At 57.3% G+C, this 23,493-nt stretch overlaps 12 protein-coding genes across 12 annotated transcripts; 9 read left to right on the top strand and 3 right to left on the bottom strand.

Annotated features, from left to right (window-relative positions):
* Positions 1-820: 820 nt before the first annotated feature.
* SCHCODRAFT_01158760 (uncharacterized protein) lies at positions 821-2,717 on the top strand. The gene is made up of 6 exons (XM_050341125.1): positions 821-1,084; positions 1,142-1,216; positions 1,264-1,486; positions 1,539-1,544; positions 1,593-1,809; positions 1,866-2,717. The coding sequence occupies exons 1-6, from the start codon at positions 871-873 to the stop codon at positions 2,427-2,429; spliced, it is 1,299 nt and encodes a 432-aa protein (XP_050198378.1). The 5' UTR covers positions 821-870; the 3' UTR covers positions 2,430-2,717.
* Positions 2,718-2,937: 220 nt separating this feature from the next.
* On the top strand, positions 2,938-4,252 carry SCHCODRAFT_02512542 (uncharacterized protein; the record flags this gene model as incomplete). The annotated part of the gene is made up of 2 exons (XM_050343273.1): positions 2,938-3,624; positions 3,677-4,252. The coding sequence occupies 2 exons, from the start codon at positions 2,938-2,940 to the stop codon at positions 4,250-4,252; spliced, it is 1,263 nt and encodes a 420-aa protein (XP_050198377.1).
* A 326-nt stretch (positions 4,253-4,578) lies between these two features.
* On the top strand, positions 4,579-5,272 carry SCHCODRAFT_02512163 (uncharacterized protein; the record flags this gene model as incomplete). The annotated part of the gene is made up of 3 exons (XM_003028747.1): positions 4,579-4,716; positions 4,773-4,931; positions 5,099-5,272. The coding sequence occupies 3 exons, from the start codon at positions 4,579-4,581 to the stop codon at positions 5,270-5,272; spliced, it is 471 nt and encodes a 156-aa protein (XP_003028793.1).
* A 730-nt stretch (positions 5,273-6,002) lies between these two features.
* On the bottom strand, positions 6,003-6,926 carry SCHCODRAFT_02635970 (uncharacterized protein). The gene is made up of 2 exons (XM_003029065.2): positions 6,348-6,926; positions 6,003-6,294 (listed from the first exon to the last, which is right to left on the bottom strand). The coding sequence occupies exons 1-2, from the start codon at positions 6,837-6,839 to the stop codon at positions 6,151-6,153; spliced, it is 636 nt and encodes a 211-aa protein (XP_003029111.1). The 5' UTR covers positions 6,840-6,926; the 3' UTR covers positions 6,003-6,150.
* Positions 6,927-7,518: 592 nt separating this feature from the next.
* SCHCODRAFT_02670849 (uncharacterized protein) lies at positions 7,519-8,724 on the top strand (the record flags this gene model as incomplete). Its single annotated transcript, XM_003028748.1, has 3 exons — positions 7,519-7,591; positions 7,642-7,793; positions 7,852-8,724. 3 exons carry the CDS (start codon positions 7,519-7,521, stop codon positions 8,722-8,724), a joined length of 1,098 nt encoding a protein of 365 aa, XP_003028794.1.
* A 37-nt stretch (positions 8,725-8,761) lies between these two features.
* SCHCODRAFT_02047683 (uncharacterized protein) lies at positions 8,762-9,372 on the top strand. Its single transcript, XM_050341617.1, has one exon. The coding sequence runs from the start codon at positions 8,874-8,876 to the stop codon at positions 9,297-9,299; it is 426 nt and encodes a 141-aa protein (XP_050198376.1). The 5' UTR covers positions 8,762-8,873; the 3' UTR covers positions 9,300-9,372.
* A 30-nt stretch (positions 9,373-9,402) lies between these two features.
* SCHCODRAFT_02635964 (uncharacterized protein) lies at positions 9,403-11,054 on the top strand. The gene is made up of 3 exons (XM_003028749.2): positions 9,403-9,925; positions 10,110-10,540; positions 10,593-11,054. The coding sequence occupies exons 1-3, from the start codon at positions 9,759-9,761 to the stop codon at positions 10,823-10,825; spliced, it is 831 nt and encodes a 276-aa protein (XP_003028795.1). The 5' UTR covers positions 9,403-9,758; the 3' UTR covers positions 10,826-11,054.
* A 156-nt stretch (positions 11,055-11,210) lies between these two features.
* On the top strand, positions 11,211-12,843 carry SCHCODRAFT_02635961 (uncharacterized protein). Its single transcript, XM_003028750.2, has 2 exons — positions 11,211-12,138; positions 12,188-12,843. Exons 1-2 carry the CDS (start codon positions 11,528-11,530, stop codon positions 12,504-12,506), a joined length of 930 nt encoding a protein of 309 aa, XP_003028796.2. The 5' UTR covers positions 11,211-11,527; the 3' UTR covers positions 12,507-12,843.
* A 681-nt stretch (positions 12,844-13,524) lies between these two features.
* Positions 13,525-14,700, top strand: SCHCODRAFT_02511934 (RNA-binding domain-containing protein; the record flags this gene model as incomplete). The annotated part of the gene is made up of 4 exons (XM_003028751.2): positions 13,525-13,581; positions 13,646-13,791; positions 13,860-14,008; positions 14,060-14,700. Coding segments are annotated over 4 exons (993 nt in total), but the record flags the coding sequence as incomplete, so codon positions are not given.
* A 658-nt stretch (positions 14,701-15,358) lies between these two features.
* Positions 15,359-16,776, top strand: SCHCODRAFT_02635949 (cytochrome P450). Its single transcript, XM_003028752.3, has 10 exons — positions 15,359-15,420; positions 15,478-15,586; positions 15,662-15,726; positions 15,807-15,816; positions 15,870-16,016; positions 16,066-16,241; positions 16,299-16,387; positions 16,443-16,562; positions 16,610-16,670; positions 16,725-16,776. The coding sequence occupies exons 1-10, from the start codon at positions 15,375-15,377 to the stop codon at positions 16,766-16,768; spliced, it is 867 nt and encodes a 288-aa protein (XP_003028798.2). The 5' UTR covers positions 15,359-15,374; the 3' UTR covers positions 16,769-16,776.
* Positions 16,777-17,076: 300 nt separating this feature from the next.
* Positions 17,077-20,160, bottom strand: SCHCODRAFT_02448105 (uncharacterized protein; the record flags this gene model as incomplete). The annotated part of the gene is made up of 3 exons (XM_050342544.1): positions 17,077-17,352; positions 17,422-17,615; positions 20,004-20,160. Coding segments are annotated over 3 exons (627 nt in total), but the record flags the coding sequence as incomplete, so codon positions are not given.
* Positions 20,161-21,913: 1,753 nt separating this feature from the next.
* SCHCODRAFT_02512268 (uncharacterized protein) lies at positions 21,914-23,003 on the bottom strand (the record flags this gene model as incomplete). Its single annotated transcript, XM_003029067.1, has 5 exons — positions 21,914-22,032; positions 22,122-22,177; positions 22,199-22,423; positions 22,474-22,706; positions 22,758-23,003. 5 exons carry the CDS (start codon positions 23,001-23,003, stop codon positions 21,914-21,916), a joined length of 879 nt encoding a protein of 292 aa, XP_003029113.1.
* Between the last annotated feature and the right edge of the window lie 490 nt (positions 23,004-23,493).

Below are 23,493 nucleotides of genomic sequence, written 5' to 3'. Positions count from 1 at the left end.
GGCGCAGTCTTCACCTATGTCCGAGATGCGCAAAGCCATATCGCGACGACGCCCATCCGGTGAATCTGTAAGCGACCCTCGAGGATGAGATAAGTGGACATGTATGTCCGTCTGCGACTCTGCTGCCTGGCGTCGCGGAGACGCGTAGGGAATTGGTAGACTTCAGTGATAGGGAGCCGCCGTCGTTCCCTCGCTTTCCCGCGGATCCCACCTCCAGGCCCCTTCGCATGATGGATCGACGACTGACATCCGCAGCGGAGTCTGATGGATTCTCGAGGATCCCCGCGGTATACAAGTAAGTGCATTCAGCTCGCTCCCACTGTTTCACGTTTCTGAGCGCATTACAGCGTGATAAGCATACAGCTCGCTGTATCAGGCGCACTTGGCGTCGCTGCTCCCGTCCAGCGAGCCGGCGTCCGAGACGACGAGCAGCGTTAGCGAAGCGGCCGACACCCGATCGGGCCGTTCGTGCGCATTTGGCGGGCGTTGCTCTTCGATGCCGCCTTGCATCGCGGCCGCCCTGCTTCCGTCATTCTTCGTTCCCGTCCCGCGTCGCTCGAAGTGCCCTGATGCAGAAACTTCGGGTTGCTGGTGGATCTTCCTGCGTTTCGAGGCGCGAACCTTGCAGCCTGCATCGACGGGAGACGCGCCCGGACTGGAAGACCTCGGTTCATATTACTCCGAGCTAGATGCCCTGGCGGGCGCGCGCACCCTGCAGGTCGATCTGCGACAACGTGGTGCTTGCGCGATAGACTGCATATATATACGCAGTGGATGGCGATCCCGCTCTTATCACCGTGTGTGCATTGTCCCCTCCCTAACAAACAGCGGCGACTCCCATTCTTTTGAGCGCCGTCTCCCTCGTTGACCATGATCTCCGTCACGTTCTTGCTCACTGCGCTCCCTCTTCTTGTGGCTGCGCAGTTGGACGACGTCTTGCCCACTAGCAACTCGAGCTTCAACGCGTTCCCGTATTCACCAGGTTTTGATATTGAGGCTGTGGCGAAGACTGCGAAGATCCTTCCCACCCACTCATGGGAATACGGATCGGCGTGTGAGGCTCTTCTCGAGTTGCACAATCCAGGTACGATCACGGCCTTTGTACTCTTACCATGTCTTCCCTATTGACGCATACATCCAGAGTACTCTGTGTTTGGCGAAAACCCATTCCCCACGATTGTCCTGGACTCCAAGAACGTGGAAGCACTTGCGTATGGTTAGTGATGCTCCCCTTCATACGAATCGAGCTGACGGCGATTTTAGCAAAGGACAAGATCGTTCTAGGCGAGGTTCCTAATGCATTCGCTGACGGCGACGGTGCCGTGGGTGACCCCGCCGCACTCGGCGTCTACGCCATGCTTCTGGGCAAGGCTGGTGATCTTCCTATGTTGACCACTGCCGACGCCGAGGTGTCTTACCTGGTGGGCACCGCACCGCGCTGGCCCAACGGCGCCATCAGCCATCGTGCCGATGTCGCTGAGCTTTGGTGAGTAGTATCGATCTCTTTTGGTGTGATTGACCTGCTAACCAATTTATAGGGCTGAGTGCGTCTACTCCTACTCCTGCCTCTGCTTGTACTGACCGACGCATAGCTTCCTGTACATGGCACCGCCGTTCCTTGCGTACTACGCCGCAGACAAGAAGAACGAGACTCTGCTCCGCGAGTCGGTGGACCAATGCTCCTTCTACCGCGAGGTGCTCCAGTCCAACTCCTCTACCACTCCTGGTATCTGGGAGCATATCATCGGGCCCCAGAGCGCTGACCCCGGTCTCTGGTCAACTGGAAACGGCTGGGCAGCTGCTGGATGCGTATGTCACACGCTCGGTACTTGACGCCTAAACCTCGCTAACTCGTCCTACTTCAGACCCGCGTCCTCGCCACTGTCCTCAAGTCGCCCTTCGGGCAGACGCTCGCGTGGAAGGACGAGGCCATCAGCACCCTTACCACCCTCATCAAGGAGATCGTCGACGGTGCTATGGCCATGCCCGAGGACGATGGCCTCCTCCGTAACTACCTCAACGACACGATCACCGAGCACGGCTTTGGCGAGATCAGCGGCACCTCCCTCCTCGCCGCCGTCACCTACCGCATGGCCGTGCTGCAGCCCCAGGCGTTCGGCGCCGACTACATCGCGTGGGCCGAGGACGTGCGCACCACGCTTGGAGCAAAGGATGCCGCGGGGCTCCCGCACGTGACCGCCAACGGCACCGTCACTCCCGCCGTCAACCCGTTGGGGTGGCAGGATACGGAGCCTTTCACCGCAGGGAGTCCGGAGGGCAACAACTTCGTCGTGTTGCTGTACGCGGCGTGGCGCGACTGCATTGACGCCGGCATCTGCCCGAAACCGGAGGACGCGCCCACCACCGCGGCGCCTGCTGCGCGCCGTTTCCATCGCCGCCAGCGTGCACACTTTGCGCCTCTTGCGTGAGTATGCTGAGGCCCTCGTTGTCGGCTTTGGTTGCGCACTCTGGTATCGTCGTTACGTACACGCTCTTGTCTCGCCTGTTGTCCACGCCTTCTGCTTGTTGGTTTACCCTCTAAGTTATCACATATTGTACCTACTACCGCTCCTGCGATTACTTCCTGACCGCTCAATGGCCAATGCGTTCGTTCCCCTTCATGCGAGTTTTCCAGTCCTTTGTGTCGCGTATGTTCGTCCAGCCTTTCATTGGCCATTTCTGAGTTCATCGCACTTGATCCAACGCGATTCCCATCGATGTTTCATAGTGAGTTGCGGGGATATCAGCGCATACACGAGCTGATCAACGAGCGCATAGCAGATCAACTTGACTTTCCCGATTCGGCGGACAATGCACCGGCATCTTCGGCTACTATATAGGGGGCGCATAGCAACCCATTACATGAAGTCCATGAGGCCAGGTGGCCACCTAGCCTCGAACTTCCATTCCACGCCAGACGGGTTTGTTCCATCCTCCATGGCGCCTCGGACGACCAGGATACCCGTCTACGTCCATCGCGATGCTGCTGCCACCGAGGGTCTGAAGACCCCGGCAAGGAGAAAGAGGCACTCCTCTGTCGAGCGGCGTACGCGAACGCGCACCATCAGTGGCACTTCAACGCGCCCCTGCGGTCCTACCGATTCCCCGCGCAATCCGTTCGGTCGCCAGTACAAGTGGCACTGCCTCAGGCGGCTCCCGCCCCCTCTGAATCCCTTTCTGTCGCACCTGCCACTCGTTCTCACCCTCGTGCGTGCCAGATCTGCAGCGAACGAGCCGCCGGTGTACCGCAAAGTGCACGTCCCGCGCAACTACACGATCACGCACCTCCGCGCGCTGCTGATCTTTCTCTTCGACGCCACGATGTACGATGGGGATTTATTCTCGAGCCTGCACCACGTCGTTGAGATATGCAAGGACGCCGACATCCCCGGGAATCTCTGGAGCGCGGAGACCTGCATCAAGCTCTCTGGCGTGCAAGATCCGTACTCACCAGCACGCGACGATGGACCCGAGCTAGGCGATGTGGATGAGCCAGAGGTCTCGCGCACGGGGTCTTATCGCTGGGAGGGCGAGGGTGACTTCATCATCGACAGCGTCTGGCCGACGACTCGATATCAGGACGATGAGTGGGAGCTGCAGAACGAGTGCCGTGGTATCATTTTCGTGAGTTATGGGCTTTTGGCCCCTTCGATGCAAATATTTATCCAAATCGTAGAACTTCAAGCGCGATCCGAACGTCAAGGTCCACATAACCTACGAGTCGAGGAGCCGATCGCAAGCGCCTCACCCGATGGACTCCCCCTTCGTCGTTGAGAGCTGCGGAATCACGAATGCCCTCTCCTCTCGCGCGCCCTCATCTTCATGCCGCGCACCCACAGGCGCCGGCTGGAACGAACCTAACGCCTTCAAGAAATTCTACATGACCCTCGCGAAAGGCAGCATGGCCCTTCTCCCCAATACCCCTCGCCCCGCGATCCCGCGCCCCGCGCGCAGCCGCCGCATGCTCCCTGTCACCCATCGTCGCCACGGGAAGACCCCGGAGGCTCTCCCTGCACACCGGAAGGCGGTCAGCGTGCGCGCGAAGGAGATCGCGAGGATGGCCCGGTCGTCATTCCTCCGCGAGCTCGACGAAATGGACTCGCCGCCGCCGAGCCCGGTCGTGTCCGGAGATGAGGACGACGACCCGTTCTGGGGCGAGGAGGATGATATACAGACCTTGCTGGCCGAGCAGTTCAGGCGAGCGCCGCTCATGCTTGACAATGATTCTGACGACGATTACGATGGTCTCTAATTTTCACGATTGAATGAATCGACGACTGTACTTGTATTGCCTATGGCCTTCCTTTCGGTTTCGGTGTAGCGGTGGCACGTTTTTAGATGTATCTTATGACACTGGATAGGTACCTTACCAGGGACTCTATATGTACCCAATGTTTTTCTCTCGTTAAACTACCTACTGACATCCATGCGCGATGTGTGAAGTCTGAGAGCGGACCAAGCCACAGTCGAACATCGATCACGTGGTTTCATGCATAACTGGCATGTAACGGCGTTACAACAAAGACTGCTCGTTCTTTCCTTTCACTATCATCTCTGACTTTATCCCCCATATCGAAGATGACAGAGACTGTAAGCCTGAGCGACCTCCTCACCAACATCGCCCCACCTGGCGGCGCATGCGAGTTTTGCCTCGGGAAGCCCAGCGAGGCGGTGCCACTCCAGAGATGTTCGTCTTGCAGAGCCAAGTTCTATTGCGTGCGTGAACTCTCTTCTTTCACAAATTAATGACCGGCACTGACACGGTTCCTTAGTCCTCTAGATGCCAGAAGAAAGACTGGAGGACGCACAAGATGAACTGTTCGCCACTCACCTTGCCACTGGCCCCTACGATACCGAAGAGGAGTCCGGACATAATTGCTGAGGTGAAGAAGGTGGCGGATCTGCTACAGCGCATCCGTGACGTGTGCAAGGTGCGTGTATGCCCCCTGTTGTTAGACGCACTCACCTAATCTATCCCTGCGTGCATAGAAATCCGACGAAGGCGCGAAGCGCGACCCTTTCCCACGCGCGAGCGTGGATAAGTTCGAAACCGAAGATCCAGCGCTGCTGAGGGAGCTATATGGTATGCACTTGTTAGCTCGTCCTCGTCATGGTCTCACTGGCACCCGCCTTAACGCAGATTATCGCCTACCCGACGCCTTCGATTGGAAGTCAAGTCTCCTCAATACGCAGCCGCCTCTCGAGCGTCTCGCTCACACACTCGCGCGATTCCTCTGGATCGAGACCGTTGCGAGCCTCCAGACGGACCTGATACGCTGGGAATGGATCTCCAGCCTGCGAGAATCCTCGTTCCCATCGCACTACCCCCAGATCGTAGCATGGAAAGTGATCGCCCGTCCTGGGGAGCTGAGTCCGGGAGAGTACAAGCGGCTTGCGGTGACGGCGAATATGAAGACGCCGGAGTGGCTGCCGCAGTGGGCGTCGGACGGGTACAAAGAGATGAAAGCGCACGCGAGTTTTGTAGATCTTGGCGAGGCGTATACGATGAGATGGCGGCATCTTATGTATGTTTATGCGCTAGCAGGAGTAAAGCTATGATTCATCTCGAGTGTATCTAGCCTATGAATGTGGCATTTTTTCGTTAGCTATCGGAAACATGTTGATAGCCAGGGAGAGTGACAGAGAAGTCGAGAGCCTTGTTGTATCCAGGGGATCTGGAGGCACTACTGGAGCACGAATGACCTACTTTGAGAGCGACCAAGCGATGGACGCAAGGACGAGGCCTGCGGCGTGATTGGTGACCCGTCTTTACGGCGATTGCCGAGGGTACACGGAACGGCATCACGTTGGCATCACGGCACCCTAACCTGCCTCCTGCGTTCATCTGCAGGGCGGCCACGTCGCGAATCCTTCCCTTTTATCCCTCTTCAAGAACTTACAGATATTTGTAGCCTGTCGGTGAGGCGGTACCATACGCGCTTTGCTGGCCATATGGCACCCTGAGACTTACTGTATCACTCGCTGCCTACTCTTCTGACCGACCGACCGAACTTCAAGATAATCCCCAAGAGCTTATCAGTACAGAAGAAGCATGCTACATACAACAGTTTATACACAGACGAAACTTCATATTCCTTCTCCCGCATTTGCGGTCCCTTCCATTTACTGCCGCGTACTACGATTTCGAAGCTACATCGCCTTGAATCCGAACAGCGACATTGCCCTGCTCATCTCCGCCCGACGCTCATTCTCCATCCGACGCGCCGCCTCGGCAGGGCGGGTGCGCCACAGCTTGCACGTCTGCTTGTGCGCCTTCAAGTCCTCTTTCTGACACTGATACGCCACGGTTAGAAAACTCGCCATGAAAGTGAAAAGCGCAGGCATACCTCCGCGCTGCAGTACCGCGCGACCTTGCACTTCGAACACCGCAGCATTTGCGGCTCGCCCGGCAACTCGAACGGCTTCGCCAGTCCCACCGGCCCATAATCCCTCACGCACTTCATGCACGCGTGCGCGATCCACGCGTCCTTCATCAACACCTCCACCAGCGGCCCATTCTGCAGCTCCTTCGTGTTCATCTTTGCTAGCACGCCGAGGCTTATGAGTTGCTCGAGCATGCCCTCATTCTCCGAGTACGTCTTAATGCAGAAGACCTGGCGCCCCGACTTCGGGTTTGGCGGCGGGAATGCGAGCTCTGGGGAGATGGTGCTGAGCATCATGGTGATGGGGACCTGCTCGACGAGGTCGCTGCTTTCTGGCTTTGCGGACGTCGCGAGCGCGAGCGCCCAGCCGGTGTAGTAAAAGGCGAGGGTGACGACGGCGTGGTGACTGCTCGCGATCGTAACCTCGAAGGCAACAGGACTGCCCAAGTCGCTCATGGCTGTATCTTCAGGTGCTGGGTGGACGATGAGGAAAAGAGAGAAGTCACCCGTCGGGGAGCCGAGCTATATACGCGTCGAGACGCGTCTGTCACAGGTGAGCGTGATTATCATGGCTGTCAGTAGTTGACTTGACCCTGCCTCCAGGAAGCTATCCCAATGCACATCGATGTCAGAGAACCCTCCGACGTCAGGTACGTCTCATCGTCTGTGTGACAACGCTCTGCCACCGCATATAGCTCGATCAAGCGACCATCTGGCATGGTTCAGAAATCATTACATGGTTGCGATCCCAACCGCATCGCTTAACAGTCCCGCGCAGACCTATTGGTGGACGCTGTTTCTGAGCAGCCTATCGGTACTCAGTGTTGGCCTTCGACAAAGTACGGCAATTGCCGATCATTGTTTGTTTATTCCGAACCTGACACGTGATGTTCTTCCCTCCTTTCTCTTCCCTGCCATCTCAACGAAGCGCCAGCTGCTGCTTCCTCATAATGCACCCAATCATAGATATATCTACTAGCGCTCGGAACGAACTAAGGTGCCTTATCTCGGAGGCTACAGAAAGACTCTGGGGCTGTCCCCTGATCCCCTACGAAGCTGTAAATGACGAGGATGAGGTACTCGCTCGTCAACAAGCTACGAGACCTATACTGAATTTGATACTCAGGCTATCCGTATGGAATGGATCTTTGGATTACCGCGCGGCGGTCTCTGGTACTATCTTAGGTCGAAAGAGAACGTTATCCATCGTGAGTGCTGTTCTCATCTCATACGCCGCGATGATGACCGTGCCACGTAGTCAGGAAGGATATCCGTGACATGTATCGGCGCGGCGACTTCGTACTGGCTCCGACCTTTGGCGAGACCGCGAAGGCATTAGAGTACTTGGCAAGCCCGGGCATCAAGAATCGCGATGAAGATGACACGACGCCTCGTCGTCCTCTATCGGCGGTCAGTTAAGATTCTCGTTCGCGGGGTCGTAACACGTGTTTATATACCTACTTCTTAGCTCTCTCGCCCTGACGGACTCTTTCGCTATGTCTTCATCCCCGTCAGCAAAGCCGGCTGGGAACTTCGAAAGCAGTTCAATTTCCAGCGGCAGACAAAGGAAGACCTCAATGGTGGTGTTCGCCCGGATAGTGGCAAACCCATACTGCCCGGCTCCGAAGACTTCCCCGTGGTCGAGTGCTACGTGCACCCCTTCTCGGTGGCCTCCTTTGCGGACGAGACGCTCAACAGGGTACACGCAACAGTCCTCAGCGGGCAGTACAGCAGCCTGGCCTACTTGATTATCGACGAATGGACCCGTCCGACCAACAACTATGCGCCGCAGTGGTTCATCAATGAGCCAACCTACGACTACGACGACTCCACCTTGTCTGCCACCGAGGCCAACGGCTACATCCTGCTCGCGCCTAGTTCCGACGCGTGCGCGACGCGCAGGCCCACGAGCGTCTCACGTGACCCGTCCGTTGAAGACGACGACGACGCCGACGCCGATGATGACGACGACGGAGACATGAACGAGGTCTGCCACTGGTTCACCCAGTACAACCCGAAAGCAAAGCCGCCGCACGACGCGTCGCGCTCGCCCGTCAAAGTCCGCCGCTCCCGCCGCCTGCAGGAAAAGATGGGCTTGACGCCGCCGCCATCGCCTGGCGAGAGCGAACCACCTCTGTCTCCCGTTCGTCGGGGCCCGCTTCGCCCTCGCGACCCCGTTCGGTGCCCGCCGGCGTGGGCGAGGCGGAATGTGCGGTTTCCTACGCACAGGTTCACGAGCAACGACTGGGCGTATTTTCGCTATCATGTTGCACTCGCGAGCTCTATCAAGCCTACGCCGCCACCTCGAAAGCGCTCGTCTCGCTCTTCGCGTACGACCTAACGATTGCTATCATCGGCGGGCTTCTACCTCACTGCGACATTCAGTGACTGCACGGTCATCTGAATACCAATCGACGCGCCGCGGTCCGGCCATCTTGACATGCAAGCTGCGCTACGAGTCGCTGGCTTTTTCGTGTATCCATACGAGTCATGGCGCTCGCGAAAGATGTCCTTTCGACTGGCGTCAGCCGTGGCATGTACGGACCGGCATGCCCTCGTCATCGACAGGCCCGACCCGCGGAGTCGCCCCTGCGCAACCGTCGCCCTAGGCCACTGGAACGTGACACGTCCTCGTTCAACATCATCGCACTCGCCAGTGGCGTCGAAAGCAGTGAAGCCTCACAGCGAAACAACATAGCGACGCGGGTCGTGCGTCTCGCGGAGTGGTCTTTCTTCACCTGCTATGTGCTAGTGCTACCAAGAGGGTGCTGCTTCGTCAGAGATATGTCGAGGTGCAACTGTAGATGCAACTGTAGAGATTTTGAAGGAAAATTGGGAAGTCGGGCTGGAGATCTGCGAAGGAGATTAAGGAATCAGGGAAGGGAGGATAGGGTCGATCCTGGAATGTACCTCTAGTTCAATTGAAGGAAATCGCTGGTGACATTCGGCAACAGCCGAATGAAGCTCTTGAATGCCAAGACAAGCCTGCCATGACGAGACTTCGTCCTACACCTTTCCTGCCTTGCAGTTCCTCCGCTGACCGCCCCAGTAGCCGGTCGAAGTCAGTAGCAGTCTCCCCGTCGCTGGGCAGGTGGCGTGTACACGCTACCGAGCGAGGTAGAAATCACAGTCGCGATTGGCGGAAAGAGCGGCCCGCCGTACCAAGCGCCAGCGGAGCCCAGATCGAAGGCGCTCGGCGCTCCTAAATCCCGACCGCCATAAGACGCCATCTTGCTCTCTACCTCCACGACGTGCGCGGGTGCCCCCTCCCCATTGCCAGCGAGCGGCCAGCTCAGCACGATCGGTTCTTACTCGAACTGAGAGCGGAACATCGTCCGATCACGAAGGCTCCTGTCCCACACCCCTCCCTCAACCATGGCGGCATCCAACGCCCAGGGTGTTAACGAGAAGCATGACATTGTGGACGCCGAGGCTGGTGGTATGCGGAAACAGAATACGGTCGCCGCTCTCCTGAATGGCGAGGTCGATCCGGCGCACTGTACAGGCATTCTGGCTGCTTTCTGCTTCATGACAGGGTTCATGTGAGTTTCCCGTTCTCATCGATGTCCTACCGCCCTCAGCCGCATATACCCCTCCCCTTGCCCTCTCCCTGTCCCCTCCGGATGGCGCGTCGCCTGCCCTCCCCCTTCTCCCACTGCGACCGCGAAGCCACCGAATCCCCCACTCTTCGATCACTCTTCACAACATCTAACATCCCCTCCTCAGCGATGCCATATCCTTTTCCGCCGTCTTCGTCTGGTGCGGCTTCCAGACCGGCAACTTCATCCAGCTCGCCGTCGCCATCGCCCGTCTCTGGGAACCTGGCGAACCCCGCTATTTCCACAAGCCTGACCAACAAGCCCTCGCATCCCTCATCGCCTTCAATGCTGGCGCCTTTATCGGCCGCATCGGCGACCACGTCGGCGCGAAGCGGCGGTCATGGCTCGTCGGTGGTAGCTTCATCGCCACGCTCTTTACCATGGCCGCCGCTGTCGCGATGTATCGCTCTGGCCAGGACGTGGACCCCATCGCGAGCAACCGCGGGGACCCGGCATGGACGAATGCGACGACGTTCGTCGCGCTGTGCTTCATGAGCGCGAGCTTGGGCATCCAGGGGATCATTGCGAAGCGGCTGAACACGCAGTTTGGGACGACGAGTGCGTGTGCTTTAGGCATCGCTCGGTGCCACTTGCTGACCCTCTCTTACAGTCGTCCTCACGACTATCTGGGTCGAGCTCATGGCCGACCCTGGCCTCTTCCGCTTCCGCGAGCGCGTCAAGACGCGCGACCATCGACTCATCGGCGCGGGCTCCCTCTTCCTCGGCGGCTTCGTCAGTCGCGCGTTGCTGGCCAAGATAGGAGCTGCAGGCACACTCGGCGTTGGCACGGGCATTCGCATACTCATAATGGGCGCGTGGCTCTTCGTGCCAGGTAAATTATAACATATCTCGGAGACATACTCCATACTCTTAGACTTCACGATTCGGATAGAGCCAGGGGTGGCAGGGCAGCTTGTTGTAGAAGGTAGATCGTTCAGCGGTAGTCACACAGAAGTTTTGCTTTGCATACAGTATCCGTCTCTATTCTCCCTCCATACTGACATCTCTCTCCGCATATTTGCGTCCGTGGACTGCCAAATACAATGGACGCCACTGCCTCAGCAGAAAACAATGGAGTCAGACAACGGATCCTAGAACAATAGCGAACAAACAAGGGAAAAACGCGCAAACAAAGCGCAGTTGCCTAATTGGGTCTAGGCCAAATATGGCACGCGAATTCCGACACGAGGCATCCGGCGACCGTTCGAAACTTGTTTCCTGCCATCATCTCGAATTCTTGCCACTCGCGAGCTTTTACCACTCGCTCGCGATAATCTAATCCCAATTCTTTCATCACCGATGTCATCGTCCGTGCGCCCGGCGTCCAGGTCCAGGACGACAAGGGCGACAGCAGGTTCAACGGCGAGGGCGACGACTGGCCCGACGACAAGGGCGGCGTCCAGAACGAGGGCAGGATCAGCAACTCCGGGGACGAGGACCGGCATGACGACGAGGGCAGCAGCGAAGGCAGCTGCCAGCCCTGCCACCAGCGTCACATCCTTGCCGCAGTCCCCCAAACGCCCCCTCAAACGAGCCGCGTCGACCATGTCGCTCCCAACGCCGCCGCGGACGCAGAAGCGCAAGCGCAACCGACGCAGCGCGACCCCTCAGACTGACAGCGACACCGAGGATGAGCGCGGGCCCAAGAAGCGCAAGACGTCGGAGGAGCGCACGATGGACGAGGACGCATTCTGGATGTCGCGCGGGCTCGCCCCTGTCGCGGAGGCCGACGAGGAGGGGGAGAACGCAAACGCAGAGGGCAGCGCGGGGCCATCCAACGCCGACGAGGAGCAACCAGTCCTGTTCCGCAAGCTCCAGCGGCAGGGCACCACGGGCATGCCGCCGATGTCGCCGCCGCCGTCGCACCGCAAGGTCGTGAAGGTTCGCGCGACGGCGACGAAGATCACCGAGACGGTCGTGGTGCCGCGGCCCACGACACCGACGCCGAAGACGCCGACGAGGCGGGTGGTCACGCCGCGGACGCCCAAGCCGCGCTCTGTGGCCCGCGACTCCCCGGAGAACCCGTTCTTGGAGTCGCCGACGACGCCTACGCCCGCCAGTGGCCGGTCGAGCAGGGCAGAAAGCCCTGTGGCTGGACCTGCGAAGCTGCGTGACTCCCCTGATCTGGATGAGCGGCCCATGCTCACCTATGTCTAGTGCGTCGCAGCCTGTATTTCTTGAACTCCCAACTGACTCGATCCACAGTCGCGGCACCAAGCGCCAATTGCCCAATCCGAACTGGGACCATGCCAAGAACAGGCCCAAGTCGCCCGACCCGCGCAGCCTGCTCGACCCCAGCGACCCTGACTACGTCCCCGACCTACGCTGCGCGCCCAAGATACTCTTCCCGCAGGCCCGCAAGGGCAAAGGCAAGGCGCGCGCAACCGTGCGTAAGAGCCAGCGTCACGTCTCCCCCGCTCTCGCCAGCGACTCGGACGGGGACGATTATGACGAGCGCGACACGCTGCCCTCGGTCAAGCTCGACTTCGGCGCGATGGCGAGGGCTGCGCCCGATTCGCCTTAGTGGTCTTGCTTGTTGATGGCATCCCGCCGCTCAACGTCGGCGGACTGCACTGTCCGCCGGCGCCATTGTCCAGTCTCGTCTGTCCTTCACCCCGCCTACCGGTTCCAATCTTTCACGCCTTCTCGATATATAATGACCGCCCGCCTCGATTTGTTTGTCTGCGACAACGTATCCCGCTTACCTACAGACTCATTTCTTGTTTTCCCGTGCATCGCAACGCGCTCCTTGCCATGGCTTGCGCGCTCGCTCGTGCGTTTCTCGATGTGCACCTTTCTTGATGTGTAATCTGAACCCCCAGACCAATCTGTGAATATTTACGCCCCTTACGATCTCATTTTCTCTTCTCTTCTCGCTCTGTACCTTTTCATCAACCTACCTCAACTGCGATACCTTTCTTTCAACCTCGGAGGCGCGAGGCCTCTGTTGTACCGCCCCCCTACCTTCCCCTTCCTCCGCCCACTCCCTTACCACTATAGACGCTCTCGATCCATACTTTATACTTACGTATGCGTACCCTTGCGAGCGCGCAGGTACTGACTACTAGGTGATCTATGCGGCTGCACTAATGTATGGATCTATGCTCAATTGTCCCCGAACGCGCCCTGTCTCGTATGCAGTTCTGCCTGGTAGGTGTTTAGTACTCTAGTTGAAAGTTCAAGAAAGAGCTTCAGCCGTTCTTTGCACATAGTTGTGCAGACGCCCTGTCGTGCAGCGATTCTTCGCTCGAGTGTAAACCTCCGTCGCGATTCTCGCCAGTTCGACCTGGGAAATTCGAACGGCTTGACTGGCCGGCTCGTCGGTCCGGATTGCAAAACTTGTTTCCCCCCACCATCAGCCATGGCTTCAGCGTATGTCGCCTACCGCGCCGGCTGAATCCTGCTGACCGTTGTGTAGAGCACCGAAAACATCATGGGCGGACGAGGTTGACGAGCTCGGTACGCAGAATGTGAAGCTACGAAGTCTGCTGATCTGAATCGCGCTCGATCATCCAGAGGGCCCGAAAAACGAAGACTACATCGATGAGAACGGCATCCGTACCGTCATCGAGTACACCACGAACGATGAGGGGAAGAGGGTGAAGGCGCGTCGCAGATAATGCATGAAGGGGAAGCCAGGACTGACCATATCGCCGCTGACAGATCACCCGCCGGACGAAGCGCACCCTCCAGAAATCCGTCGTCGACCATCAGGTCGCGGAGCGCAAGAAGTGGGCCAAGTTTGGCCAGGAGCGCGGGAACAAGCCCGGTCCCGATCCCTCGACGACGACCGTTGCTGAAGTCGTGTCGTTGACCTTGGCGCCAGGGAACACGGTGCGTTCGCTGCCTCTGTCTGCTTGCGTGTTTTGCTGATCAGTCTCAAACAGTCCTCGGAGCCTGAGGAGAAGCCCGCGGATGCGGCGCCGAAGCTTGTGGGCCGCAAGGTCGTCTGCCGTCTTTGCAAGGGCCAGCATTTCACTGCGAAGTGTCCTTACAAGGACCAGCTGGGTGGTCTCGATGCTGCCGGTGCGTCCGCCCACTCTTTCATCCTTTCCTCTTGCTGATCTGACTATCTAGACGCTCCTCCTCCCGACGAGGACGCACCTGCTGGAGAGCCCTCAGCTGCCCCCGGCAAGCCCGGCGGTACAGGCGGAGGTGTCTACGTTCCCCCCTCCTTGCGCGCGGGCGGCCGCGCCGCTGGCGAGTCCATGCGCGGCGCCGGCGGCCGCGACGACCTCCCGACCCTCCGCGTCACCAACATCTCCGAGGACACGCAGGAGAACGACCTGCGCGAGCTGTTCGGCGTCTTCGGGCGTGTCGCGCGCGTGTACGTCGGCCGCGACCGCGAGACCGGCCAGGGCAAGGGCTTCGCGTTCGTCAGCTTCGAGGACCGGGCGATCGCGCAGCGCGCGATGGAGAAGGTCAACGGGAAGGGCTACGACAACTTGATTCTGAGCGTGCAGTGGAGTCGTGAGTGCAGTCGCTTTTTTGTGGTTGCTGGAGTACTAAAGATTGCGCAGAGCCGAGACCCGAACAGCGTTGAGGGGTCTGAGGATTTCTATCTGCCTGTACTTTGTGTACGACTGTATCTGTACCATGGGTCTGCAGGGCCTTATGCTATGTGCTTGCTTGCATCCTCGGTCATCCCTTTTGGGAATGTGTATCTCGCGAAACCAGCCATCCTTTCGAGCCACCATTATGTACCCCTTGTAATATGAATCGGATGTGATGCATTGGCTGGTAAGCCCGCGTGTAGCCCTCGGCGCTCGTCTTCGAACTTCCGTCTGACCTTCGCCTGCAGTGAACGTACCTGGCCTTCGGCATGCCTTATGGAGGCGAATTCTTTGTGGATCGCCTTGGCGTGCATTCGTTATCTTGAGTGCCTTCGCAGAACAGGACCGAAAAGGACACGGCCCGTCGGCTTGCTTCTGGGATGGAGAGGCCAGATTCACGGCGCGCAATGTCCCCCGTCTGTGCTAAGACTGCCCATTGACCAGAAGAATGAACATGCGATGTCTTGCATTTCCACTCTCAACAGCCGACTGCGGGAAGGCGTCAGTACTTCGCCGCCGGACCGTCGAAGGGGGTTCAGATCTCGGCCTTCAAAGGAAGTTCACTAGGGTCTAGTCCCTTCATACGACTCGTTGGGGCCGGAGCAGTGGAGTCCCGTGCAGTCTAGCGGATCCGCAGAGATGCGTATAAAGGTCCAAGGCAAGCGATCTCATCCTTTTCCAGCCCCAGGCATCCTACTACCATGCTGCTGACCTCGCCGCCCTTGATTTTTGCTCTCGTATTCGTCGCGGTTTACACCTACGTCCGCCGCCTCAGACGTGCACCTCTTCCCCCGGGCCCGAGGAAATTGCCCTTCGTCGGTAACCTGCTGAACTTTCCGATGGAAAGGCAGTGGGAGACGTATACGGCATGGGCGAAGGAGTATGGTGCGTCCGAAAATAACCCCACTATCCTCTCCCGCCAGCAAAATTACTTAATGACAGACTCTGATATCCTGCACGTCGAGATACTCGGGCAATCCATGATAATACTGAACACCCGGGACGCTTGCACCGACCTACTGGACAAGAGGTCTGCGCGCTATTCGGGCAGGTGAGTTCTTCACCGTGATACCGGTAGTCGAAGGGCAAGATCGGTTCTTGCTCATCCCATTCTACATCGTACTAGGACAAGCTTGCCGATGCTTACTGATCTGATGGGATGGAGTCATGCACTGCCGTTCCTTCCGTACGGTATGCACCTGTACTCTTTTGAGTGCATTCTCTGCTACAACCCTATTTCACCCCGTAACTAACATATGCATACTCTGCAGGCGACAAATGGTAATGCGACGTCTTCTCCTGCGCCACCGATGATTCTCACGTGCCTGCTCAAGGCGCAAGAGCCGCCGCTTCATTGACGAGTACATCAATAGGCCCATAGGTCGCGAGCGCATCTTCACCACGCGCTCTAGCTGCGTCCACGCCTTTCTCCGTCACATGCTCAACGCAAAGCCTGATGGGCTCGAAGACAGCGCTCGCTTGTAAGTTCTGGCAAAACATTGTGCGCGCTTCTGTGCTCACAACCTGTAGACTAGTGGGCCGGATTATCATCGACATGGCGTACGGGTTTGCGCCCGAATCAGAGAACGACCCGTTCATTGCACTTTCGGAAGCAGTTGCCAAGGCAGTTCTCAATGCAATAACGCCTGGAAGGTATCTGGTGAATATGATCCCGGCACTCAAGTATGTACCAGTTTGGCTCCCAGGTAAGGCCTCACGTTGCGACGCAGGCGAAGTGCTGATCATGGAAATGCTGCATGTAGGCGCGCGTTTCAAGAGGGATGCCCTTCGATGGCGAGACCAAAACAATATCATGATCGAAGAGTCGTATGCCAGGGTCAAAGAGCAGATAGTGAGCGCTAGTGATTTCCAGAGGGATTAAGACCATCACAGTTGACGCGTTCCAGGTCAGCGACAGTGCTGCGCCATCGCTTGTATCGGTTATGCTGTCCAAAATCTGGTCCTCGACTGAGGAAACCCTTCTGAAGCATACGGCCGGAATATTATACATCGCTGGAATCGACACTGTGAACTCGTTACTCGCAGATATTCTCGCAGCCTGACGATGTTTCAGAGCACCGCCTCCCTGGTGCATTTTTTCCGCATTATGCTCGACCATCCGGCCATCCACAAAGGTGGGAAGTCACCGAAATTCTCAGCGGATTTCCCCTTACATCTCGGACACGCAGCAATATTGGAGTGCACACAAAATTTATTCGTACAAAATTCATGAGATCCAGTCATCAACGAATGTAGTACGGTCCCCGCTGCGACAGTAATTACGCGCTGAGGTGTGGCACTGTGAGATTTGCGCAGTGGTCCAGAAGAGAAGGGTACTTGCCTTTCGGCAGTCTTGGCAGTCGCCGCGTCGACAGACTCCAGCATGAAGCTGTTGACGCTGTCCGCGATCGACTTCATCAGGGCTTCGTCAGAGATCCCCTCGCCCTGTGCCTGGAGGAGATCATCGGCGGAGTTGAAGGGACTGGCGCTCCAGTCGAGATCGATGGTATCACCGCCAGACGATCCGAAGAAGAGGCGACTCTCTCCGTCAAACAGTTGACTTTCGTCATTCTGCTGCGCGGAGGCCATCTCGACGTCGGGGATCGAGTCGATCTTGGCACGCTTCGCCGGAGGAGCGAGATCTTCGAGCTGAAGATTCGAGCCAGAAGCCTTGGGAGTGGGGGAACCCATCTCCTCGTCCTCGTCGTTGACGCGGGGGATGCCGCGGTCGTTGACGATCTTGTCGAGGCGACGGAACACCTGGGGCGTCACCGTGATGTCCAACTGCTTCCCAAAGTCGAAGACGGCTCGGGCGCTCTTGGAGTGTTCGTTGTCAGCGACAGCCTCCTCGTTCTTGACGGGGGGCTTCTCAGTCACGGTGCGGACAGAGGTACCGTCCTTCGTGATGAGCGCGACGTGGGACGTCTTGGTGGCAGGCACCGACGGTGTGAGAGGAGCGGGAGCGTGCAGCGAAGAGATCATCCCAGCCATCTCCGAGACGCCGTGAGCGTGAGCGTTGCCGCCCTTGCCCTTGCCAGAGTTCTTACTAGGTAAGTGGCCCCAGGGGCAGGTTACGAGACCTGCCTGTTTATGTAGAACTCATAGTAATTCCACCCAAACCAGCCCCACAAACCACCATGGCCATCATGAGCAGGTCAGATGTAGAAGCCCTTACACACTGAGCCATGAAAGAGGAATGAAGGGGAGGCTCAGAAATTCCATAAAAGGCAAGTACAGAAGTTGCCAAATGCGGAAGAATTCCTTATATATCACAAGTTTACAACATGACAGTTATTATATCTGTGGTGAACGCACACTGAAATCTCAGAGCAAATGCTGACAAGGTTAGTATGCACGATGGGCCAGAGGGCGATCATGCAGTCTTACCCTGCAAGAAGGGTGCACGTGATGCCCATAGGGAAGGAATATCACGCGTGCGCGCGCACCCGGATGCGTCGAGGACGCGCCAGTGGACGCGCGAGAAGCATCTCCTGCAATGTGGAAAATTGCCGCAAAGGCGATTTTCCATGCCCACAGGAGAAGGGGAGGGGGAGGGGCATGGGGATATGAGTGGTGCTACCCACCCGCACTAGTTGTGATGGACAAGCACAAGGGTAGTGCAATAGCCATACACCTTGTGCAGTAGATTCAAAACCAACCCGACAACTTGTGTGCTGTGGTTTTAAATCTAGGCGACGTCGGGCCCGGCAAAAGCCGAGCTCGTCCGCCCTCTGTGCCAGCCACCGGCCCCGAGCAATGCCCGTATTGGGAACCGACACCGTGATGCGTGCCGCGCGCGCGTCGGGCGGCTCGCGTGACACGCGTCACCTCGCAGATGCGTCACGCACGCCCCGCCTCGCGCGTCGGGGGCGCGCCGCATGCTGCGGCAACGCCTTGTATTGCGCGTGAAATGTCAGTGAGTAGATAGAGTATCTGTTTATTGTAAGTCTATGTATGGAAAAGGAGGGAAGGGAAAAAACGAGAAGAAAGCGCGAAAAAGCGCGGGTGAAAATTTTCGCCCGCGATCGACACGCTCCCGCTGCTCGCGTGGAGCGCGGGAGCGTAGCGAGATGAGGAAGGAGGGTAAGGGGAAGTCCCCCCAAGCTTCGGGCGCCCTTCCGCATCGAGAGACGCGTCCGCGGCAGCACGTAGCACACTGGGGGGAGGGAATAGTGGGAGGGGGGAGGTCACTGCGCATTCCCGCTGCACCTGTGCCTTTGCGAGGCGCAGATACGACGCGACGGCGCAGCAGAGCCAACAAATAAACCCTCTCCATCAAAGGAGAGGGCAGTACATAGCCGGCTAGCGCGTCGAAGGGGCAAACCCCGCCGCTGGCAGCAGCTTTGCGCGCGGCTGGCCTAGCCAATCGCGGCTGCGCTCAGATGCGGCACATCGAGAGCTAGTCTCGGTAGACTAGCTCGGTAGCGTTAACTACATCACCAGCGGCGCGTTAAATCGCCACGAAGGCGATTTTACGCGACCGAGGGAGAGGGGGAGGGGGAGGGTGCCATGCACTACCCCACCCGCACGCATTGCACACGCAAAAGGGGCTGTAATGGCTGGACAGCCATGGAGGGGCTTCCTAGGGCGCATGGTACGCCCTAGGCCAGCCCCCCGCGCGCTTATAGCCGGCTTGAGGGGGAGGATGGCGGGGAGTGGGACGGTGTTCGACCCGTTTTTCCTGTCCTCGTGCCGATCGTGCGCCGTTCTTGCATCACCATACGCGAGTTAAGCAAAATGTTAGTGTATCGTCAATTGGCGGGGTGTGTACACGCACCCGCGGTCCCCCTACGCTCACGCCTGGTGGGTCAGCATCATCCGGTGCTTTTGGTTATCTTGGTGATGTCGTCGTCGCGGCAAGCGGCTTGAGCGTATACTCGAGGTAAAAGAAGAAGAAATGGAGTGGGGGAGGGGTGTCCGGAGGCGGAGGGGGCGACGAGGAGGGCGGGGAGGTGGTGGTGGAAGACAAGCGACGCGTTGCACGGACGCGTCGGATGAACGGGCCGGATGCTCGGCCCGAGAACCGAAGCACCTCGGAAGTCTCCGAAGCGTCATATCTTTGCATTCCAGCGCTTTTAGACAATGAGATTCACAGAGTGTATGTGTAGACCGCATAGAAGCTTTCCTAAATATTTCTATGAAATTTTGCAATGTTCTGCAGGAGCGACGGGGAGAACAAGTGCCGTCAAGTATTGAGGCTGTGCAAAGGGCCTCTCATCATTTCAGCACGTGGAGAAGCTCCCTCCACTGTGCGTCCACAAGGAGGTCTTATCCTCAGAGACTTCGCAGGATCATTCTATACAGCTCTACATGTACATACAATTTTTCTCCGAGCAAAACAAAGAGGAGGAAGCCAGAGAATTGAGGCTCAGAAGAGACTCGGAGATAACTTTGATGAACAGCTTGGACGTCTGATGGTGCTGAATTCTGGCCGTGTAAGACGAGTCCTGGCAAGCAGGTCTCGTAACCAGCGCGATTGCCGCGATTCTTCTTCTTCTTCTTCTCAGCGTTGTCGCCCTGTTTGGGCGCAGAGCTTCCGCCCTGTTGCTGATTAGAGTACTTCGGATCATTGCGCTTGCGCTTGGTGTTGAACTTCTGAGCAGTGGCGCTCGTGCTCATCCCCTGCTGCGAGTAGTGCGCTAGAAGCGCATCGCGAACAGTCGAGACCTTGAGCGTAGTCTTCGAGTGAGACTGAAGGAGATTCGTCGTCACGGGCTTGACCCGTGCGATCGCAAGCAAGATCATGGCCTGCAAGAACTCGGGAATGGCAACATTCTCGTTCTTCAGACGCGTGAACTGCTGAAGGATGACGTTCAGCTGCGGATCTGGGTGCTGACGCTTGTCGAACTTGGCGTTCAGAGCGGTCTGCAGGTACCCGAAGATGTCGGCCAGCTGCGCTGAGCCATACGTCTTATTCAGGTACTCCCAGAGCTTCTTAGCAGTCACCATGTCCTCGTCAGGGACATTGTCGATGAGACGCTCGTCAACGCGCATGATGATAGCACCACGCGCTTTGCGATCGTCACTATCAAACTGCTTGAGCTCCTCCTCGTTGCCCTTCACTTCCTTAGTGGTAGTGATTGGACTCGGCTTCTCCTCAGTCAGGACATTGTCAATGCCCTGGAACTGGAGGTAGGCCTTCATCTTCCTGGCAAAGGACTTGAAGTCCTTGCCGCTGAAGACGGGCACGGTGGAGGTGAGGGTGTTAGACATTGTGATCTGGGAAGATCATCAGCATCGTTTCGCATGTCATCATAGAGGCAGCATGTCGGTAGGGACTGCGCCGATGAGCGAAAGAGCGATGCGCCCTGAAGGGCCAGCATCTCCGCTAGAGATGGGCACCTTGATCAAGCGCGATCAGCAGCGATCATGAAAGATCAGCAGCGATCAGCGCGATCCGGCATGGTTTCGCCAGCGCTTGGAGCAGCTAGTAGCGAACAGGCAAGCGAGCAAGGCGCTGCTCGTCATCGCAGCCAGCAAGGGCGCAGATGACATGAGTTGCAGCCACTGAGGCGCTACTCATTGTGCCGCTGCCACTGGGGCGCTGAACACAGCTCACCGGGGCTCATAACCTGTTGAGCATGCTGGGAAGCGCGCCTATACTGCTTACCTGGTGGTAAGGAGCTTGGTATGAGGCAAGCGCAGAGGTAGGTAAAGACCTGTTATTCTGGGGGCAGATTGGGCCCTCCTTATATATGTACAGGATGGTAGGTAGCATGTGATAAAGCAGTGAACAAGTAAACAATAAACATATGATGTCAACCATGTGTGTCCACGTGTGTCCATGCATCCGTCATGTGAGTCATGAGTCATATCATGTGACAGGCCGATTGTCCAACATCTCCCCGTCCTTATTGAAGCCGAATTTTTCGCAGGCACAATCAAAAGGTCAACAGCGCTCAATAAATGACCGAATGCCCAGTGCTAGAACCGCAAGCAAGGTCGAGAACCGGCGTAGCCGGAGCTTCCTCTAGTCTGCAATTGGGTGCATTGCGAGTCAGCAGAAGTTAATGTCTCTACGAGGTGGCGGAGAAAGAGAAGGAATACCCAGTCCAGCACGTGTCGCGGGCCGCACCGAGGCCCGAATCACCGAATTGGGCAGCTCCTCAGCAATATCCGAAATATCAACTCACATTCCTCCGCTAGCAACAACGGTCTCGTGGTTCCCTTGAGCTGTGTGTCGCACGACTTAGGGGAAGAAGAGAGGCGTCTCCCAAAGTTGATATACGTTGATGCAGGGCATACAGGGGCGTAATACAATTCGTCAATGAATCCGATAGGCATTGTTCTGAGCAGACTGTATCCGTGAGTTTTCAATGCTTGAGGGCAGATGTGCCGACGGGACGTCATAAAAAAGGCGCCTTCGGATGAAGTTGGATTACCAGGTCTTGTCGGCAAACTCGCTCTCCATGAGCGCCGGGGAAGCTTGTGCTCTGGCCAGCGCCAACGTGACGGTCAAGGAATTGGCAGAATCCCACTCGCGGCGCTGCTTTCGGACTACGCAAAGGTCTGCGGACGCGAGGAGATTTTATGGAAGACTGTGACATCTCAGAGGACATGCGCATAGGCGAGGAACGAGAACGCACCATTCATAGGCGGCTTCCTGACGGTCTCGAGAGTGAGATTCTTGACCAAGCGTTGCCTGCGGACTCAAATCCAAGACTCGATAAGTTCTTGCTCCTCAAGGAAAGCTCGCGCATCCTCATCGTCCTCGGTTGTCCGACTCGCGCTTGCCGTGTTGGAATCGGGCTTAACTTTCTTCGGGCAAAATTCCGCAGGCTCTTGGGATTGCTCTTGCTCGTTGCGCACCGTCTCAGGGCGCTTACGCTTACGATACTCAAGCTCAGAAAGCCATATCTGGTCAGCATCGACCCCAATTCCGAAGTCCCTGGAAAGAGCATCGGCGGCGCATAAGGTGTCCTGAAGTAGAAGGCGTACTTATAATCGTCACGCCCAGCGAGCTGATCAATCAACAGGCCGAACACGGCGTCGAAGGCGTCGTTGAAGTCTTGCGGCGAGGTCACGCGCAGGTTATGGAAGAATGCAATCAGCCTGAACACCATGCGCTTCTGCCATTTGTAGACGCCGGGCAGCTCAACAGTGTAGTCGGAAAGCCAGTAGTAGGAGATGGCGGCAAGGCAGTCGTAGGTGAGGATCCGGCGTTGCAGGCGCTAGGAGCTAATCAGAATGATATTGTGGCGCCGAACTTCCGGAAGACGCACCAAGATATCGAATTGGATCCTGTACTTGAGCTGCAGCTCGATGACATGGTTGCTCAGAGCTTCGACAAGGTACCCTGTACCGATAGATATAAGCATCTTTGCGTAGTCCTCGCGAGAACCCTTGTATCCGTCTGCGACACAAATGTCGGGCAAGCGATTGTCGTCGAAGTCTTGGAGCACGGCGGGCGCGTTGTCCAGATCAAAGCGGATGCCGCGAACGATTTCTTTGATAGGAGGGCTGGACATCGCTAGCGAGGAATAGCGATGAGGAAGAGTTGTCTCGCTCAGCAAGACGGCGGCGCTTATCTACGGCTTCGTGCTTATTGTTCCCTTTGATACGCCCTGCGGCTGAAAAACGCGGAAAAACATACATAAACAAGCGATATATAGTCGACTTGGTCTAGATTGTATGGGCGGATCCGTATATACTGCACCGACGTCGCGACTGTACAACGGGCGCGTCGGGGGTATTTTATGACATAGAAAACCAGGAGCGCCACGCTTCCTAACCTTCAATACAACTAGTCCGCAGCATTATCCATCTGCAATGACTGACCAAGGATAGCAGCGAGCTCTTCGGCGCCTGATCACGAGTCTGCGCGTCGTCGATGACATCCTGCGAGTCCTTTGGCGGGCCCTACTTAATCAAGTAGCCGCGCTATACGCGCCTCAAGCCTTCAGTCCTCTTGCCCTGCTGTGTCAAGAGAATCTAGATTATTGTTGGGGCTCGGACAAG

The sequence above is a fragment of the Schizophyllum commune genome (assembly GCF_000143185.2).
Source record: "Schizophyllum commune H4-8 unplaced genomic scaffold SCHCOscaffold_10, whole genome shotgun sequence".
NCBI lineage: Eukaryota > Fungi > Basidiomycota > Agaricomycetes > Agaricales > Schizophyllaceae > Schizophyllum > Schizophyllum commune.
Note: the sequence above shows the minus strand (reverse complement) of the source record. Positions and strands in the feature narration are given on the sequence as shown.

Excerpts from the sequence above, each read along its gene's own strand:
- SCHCODRAFT_01158760 (XM_050341125.1), top strand. The coding sequence starts at position 871 with ATGATCTCCGTCACGTTCTTGCTCACTGCGCTCCCTCTTCTTGTGGCT. Across the intron at positions 1,085-1,141 it reads TCTCGAGTTGCACAATCCAG|AGTACTCTGTGTTTGGCGAA; the intron begins GTACGATCACGG and ends GCATACATCCAG. Across the intron at positions 1,810-1,865 it reads GCTGGGCAGCTGCTGGATGC|ACCCGCGTCCTCGCCACTGT; the intron begins GTATGTCACACG and ends GTCCTACTTCAG.
- SCHCODRAFT_02635970 (XM_003029065.2), bottom strand. The coding sequence starts at position 6,839 with ATGAGCGACTTGGGCAGTCCTGTTGCCTTCGAGGTTACGATCGCGAGC. Across the intron at positions 6,295-6,347 it reads CGCGGTACTGCAGCGCGGAG|TGTCAGAAAGAGGACTTGAA; the intron begins GTATGCCTGCGC and ends GTGGCGTATCAG.
- SCHCODRAFT_02047683 (XM_050341617.1), top strand. The coding sequence starts at position 8,874 with ATGGCGCTCGCGAAAGATGTCCTTTCGACTGGCGTCAGCCGTGGCATG.
- SCHCODRAFT_02635964 (XM_003028749.2), top strand. The coding sequence starts at position 9,759 with ATGGCGGCATCCAACGCCCAGGGTGTTAACGAGAAGCATGACATTGTG. Across the intron at positions 9,926-10,109 it reads TGCTTCATGACAGGGTTCAT|CGATGCCATATCCTTTTCCG; the intron begins GTGAGTTTCCCG and ends TCCCCTCCTCAG. Across the intron at positions 10,541-10,592 it reads CACGCAGTTTGGGACGACGA|TCGTCCTCACGACTATCTGG; the intron begins GTGCGTGTGCTT and ends CCTCTCTTACAG.
- SCHCODRAFT_02635961 (XM_003028750.2), top strand. The coding sequence starts at position 11,528 with ATGTCGCTCCCAACGCCGCCGCGGACGCAGAAGCGCAAGCGCAACCGA. Across the intron at positions 12,139-12,187 it reads CCCATGCTCACCTATGTCTA|TCGCGGCACCAAGCGCCAAT; the intron begins GTGCGTCGCAGC and ends CTCGATCCACAG.
- SCHCODRAFT_02635949 (XM_003028752.3), top strand. The coding sequence starts at position 15,375 with ATGGAAAGGCAGTGGGAGACGTATACGGCATGGGCGAAGGAGTATG. Across the intron at positions 16,242-16,298 it reads TGTACCAGTTTGGCTCCCAG|GCGCGCGTTTCAAGAGGGAT; the intron begins GTAAGGCCTCAC and ends TGCTGCATGTAG. Across the intron at positions 16,671-16,724 it reads CCATCCGGCCATCCACAAAG|CAATATTGGAGTGCACACAA; the intron begins GTGGGAAGTCAC and ends TCGGACACGCAG.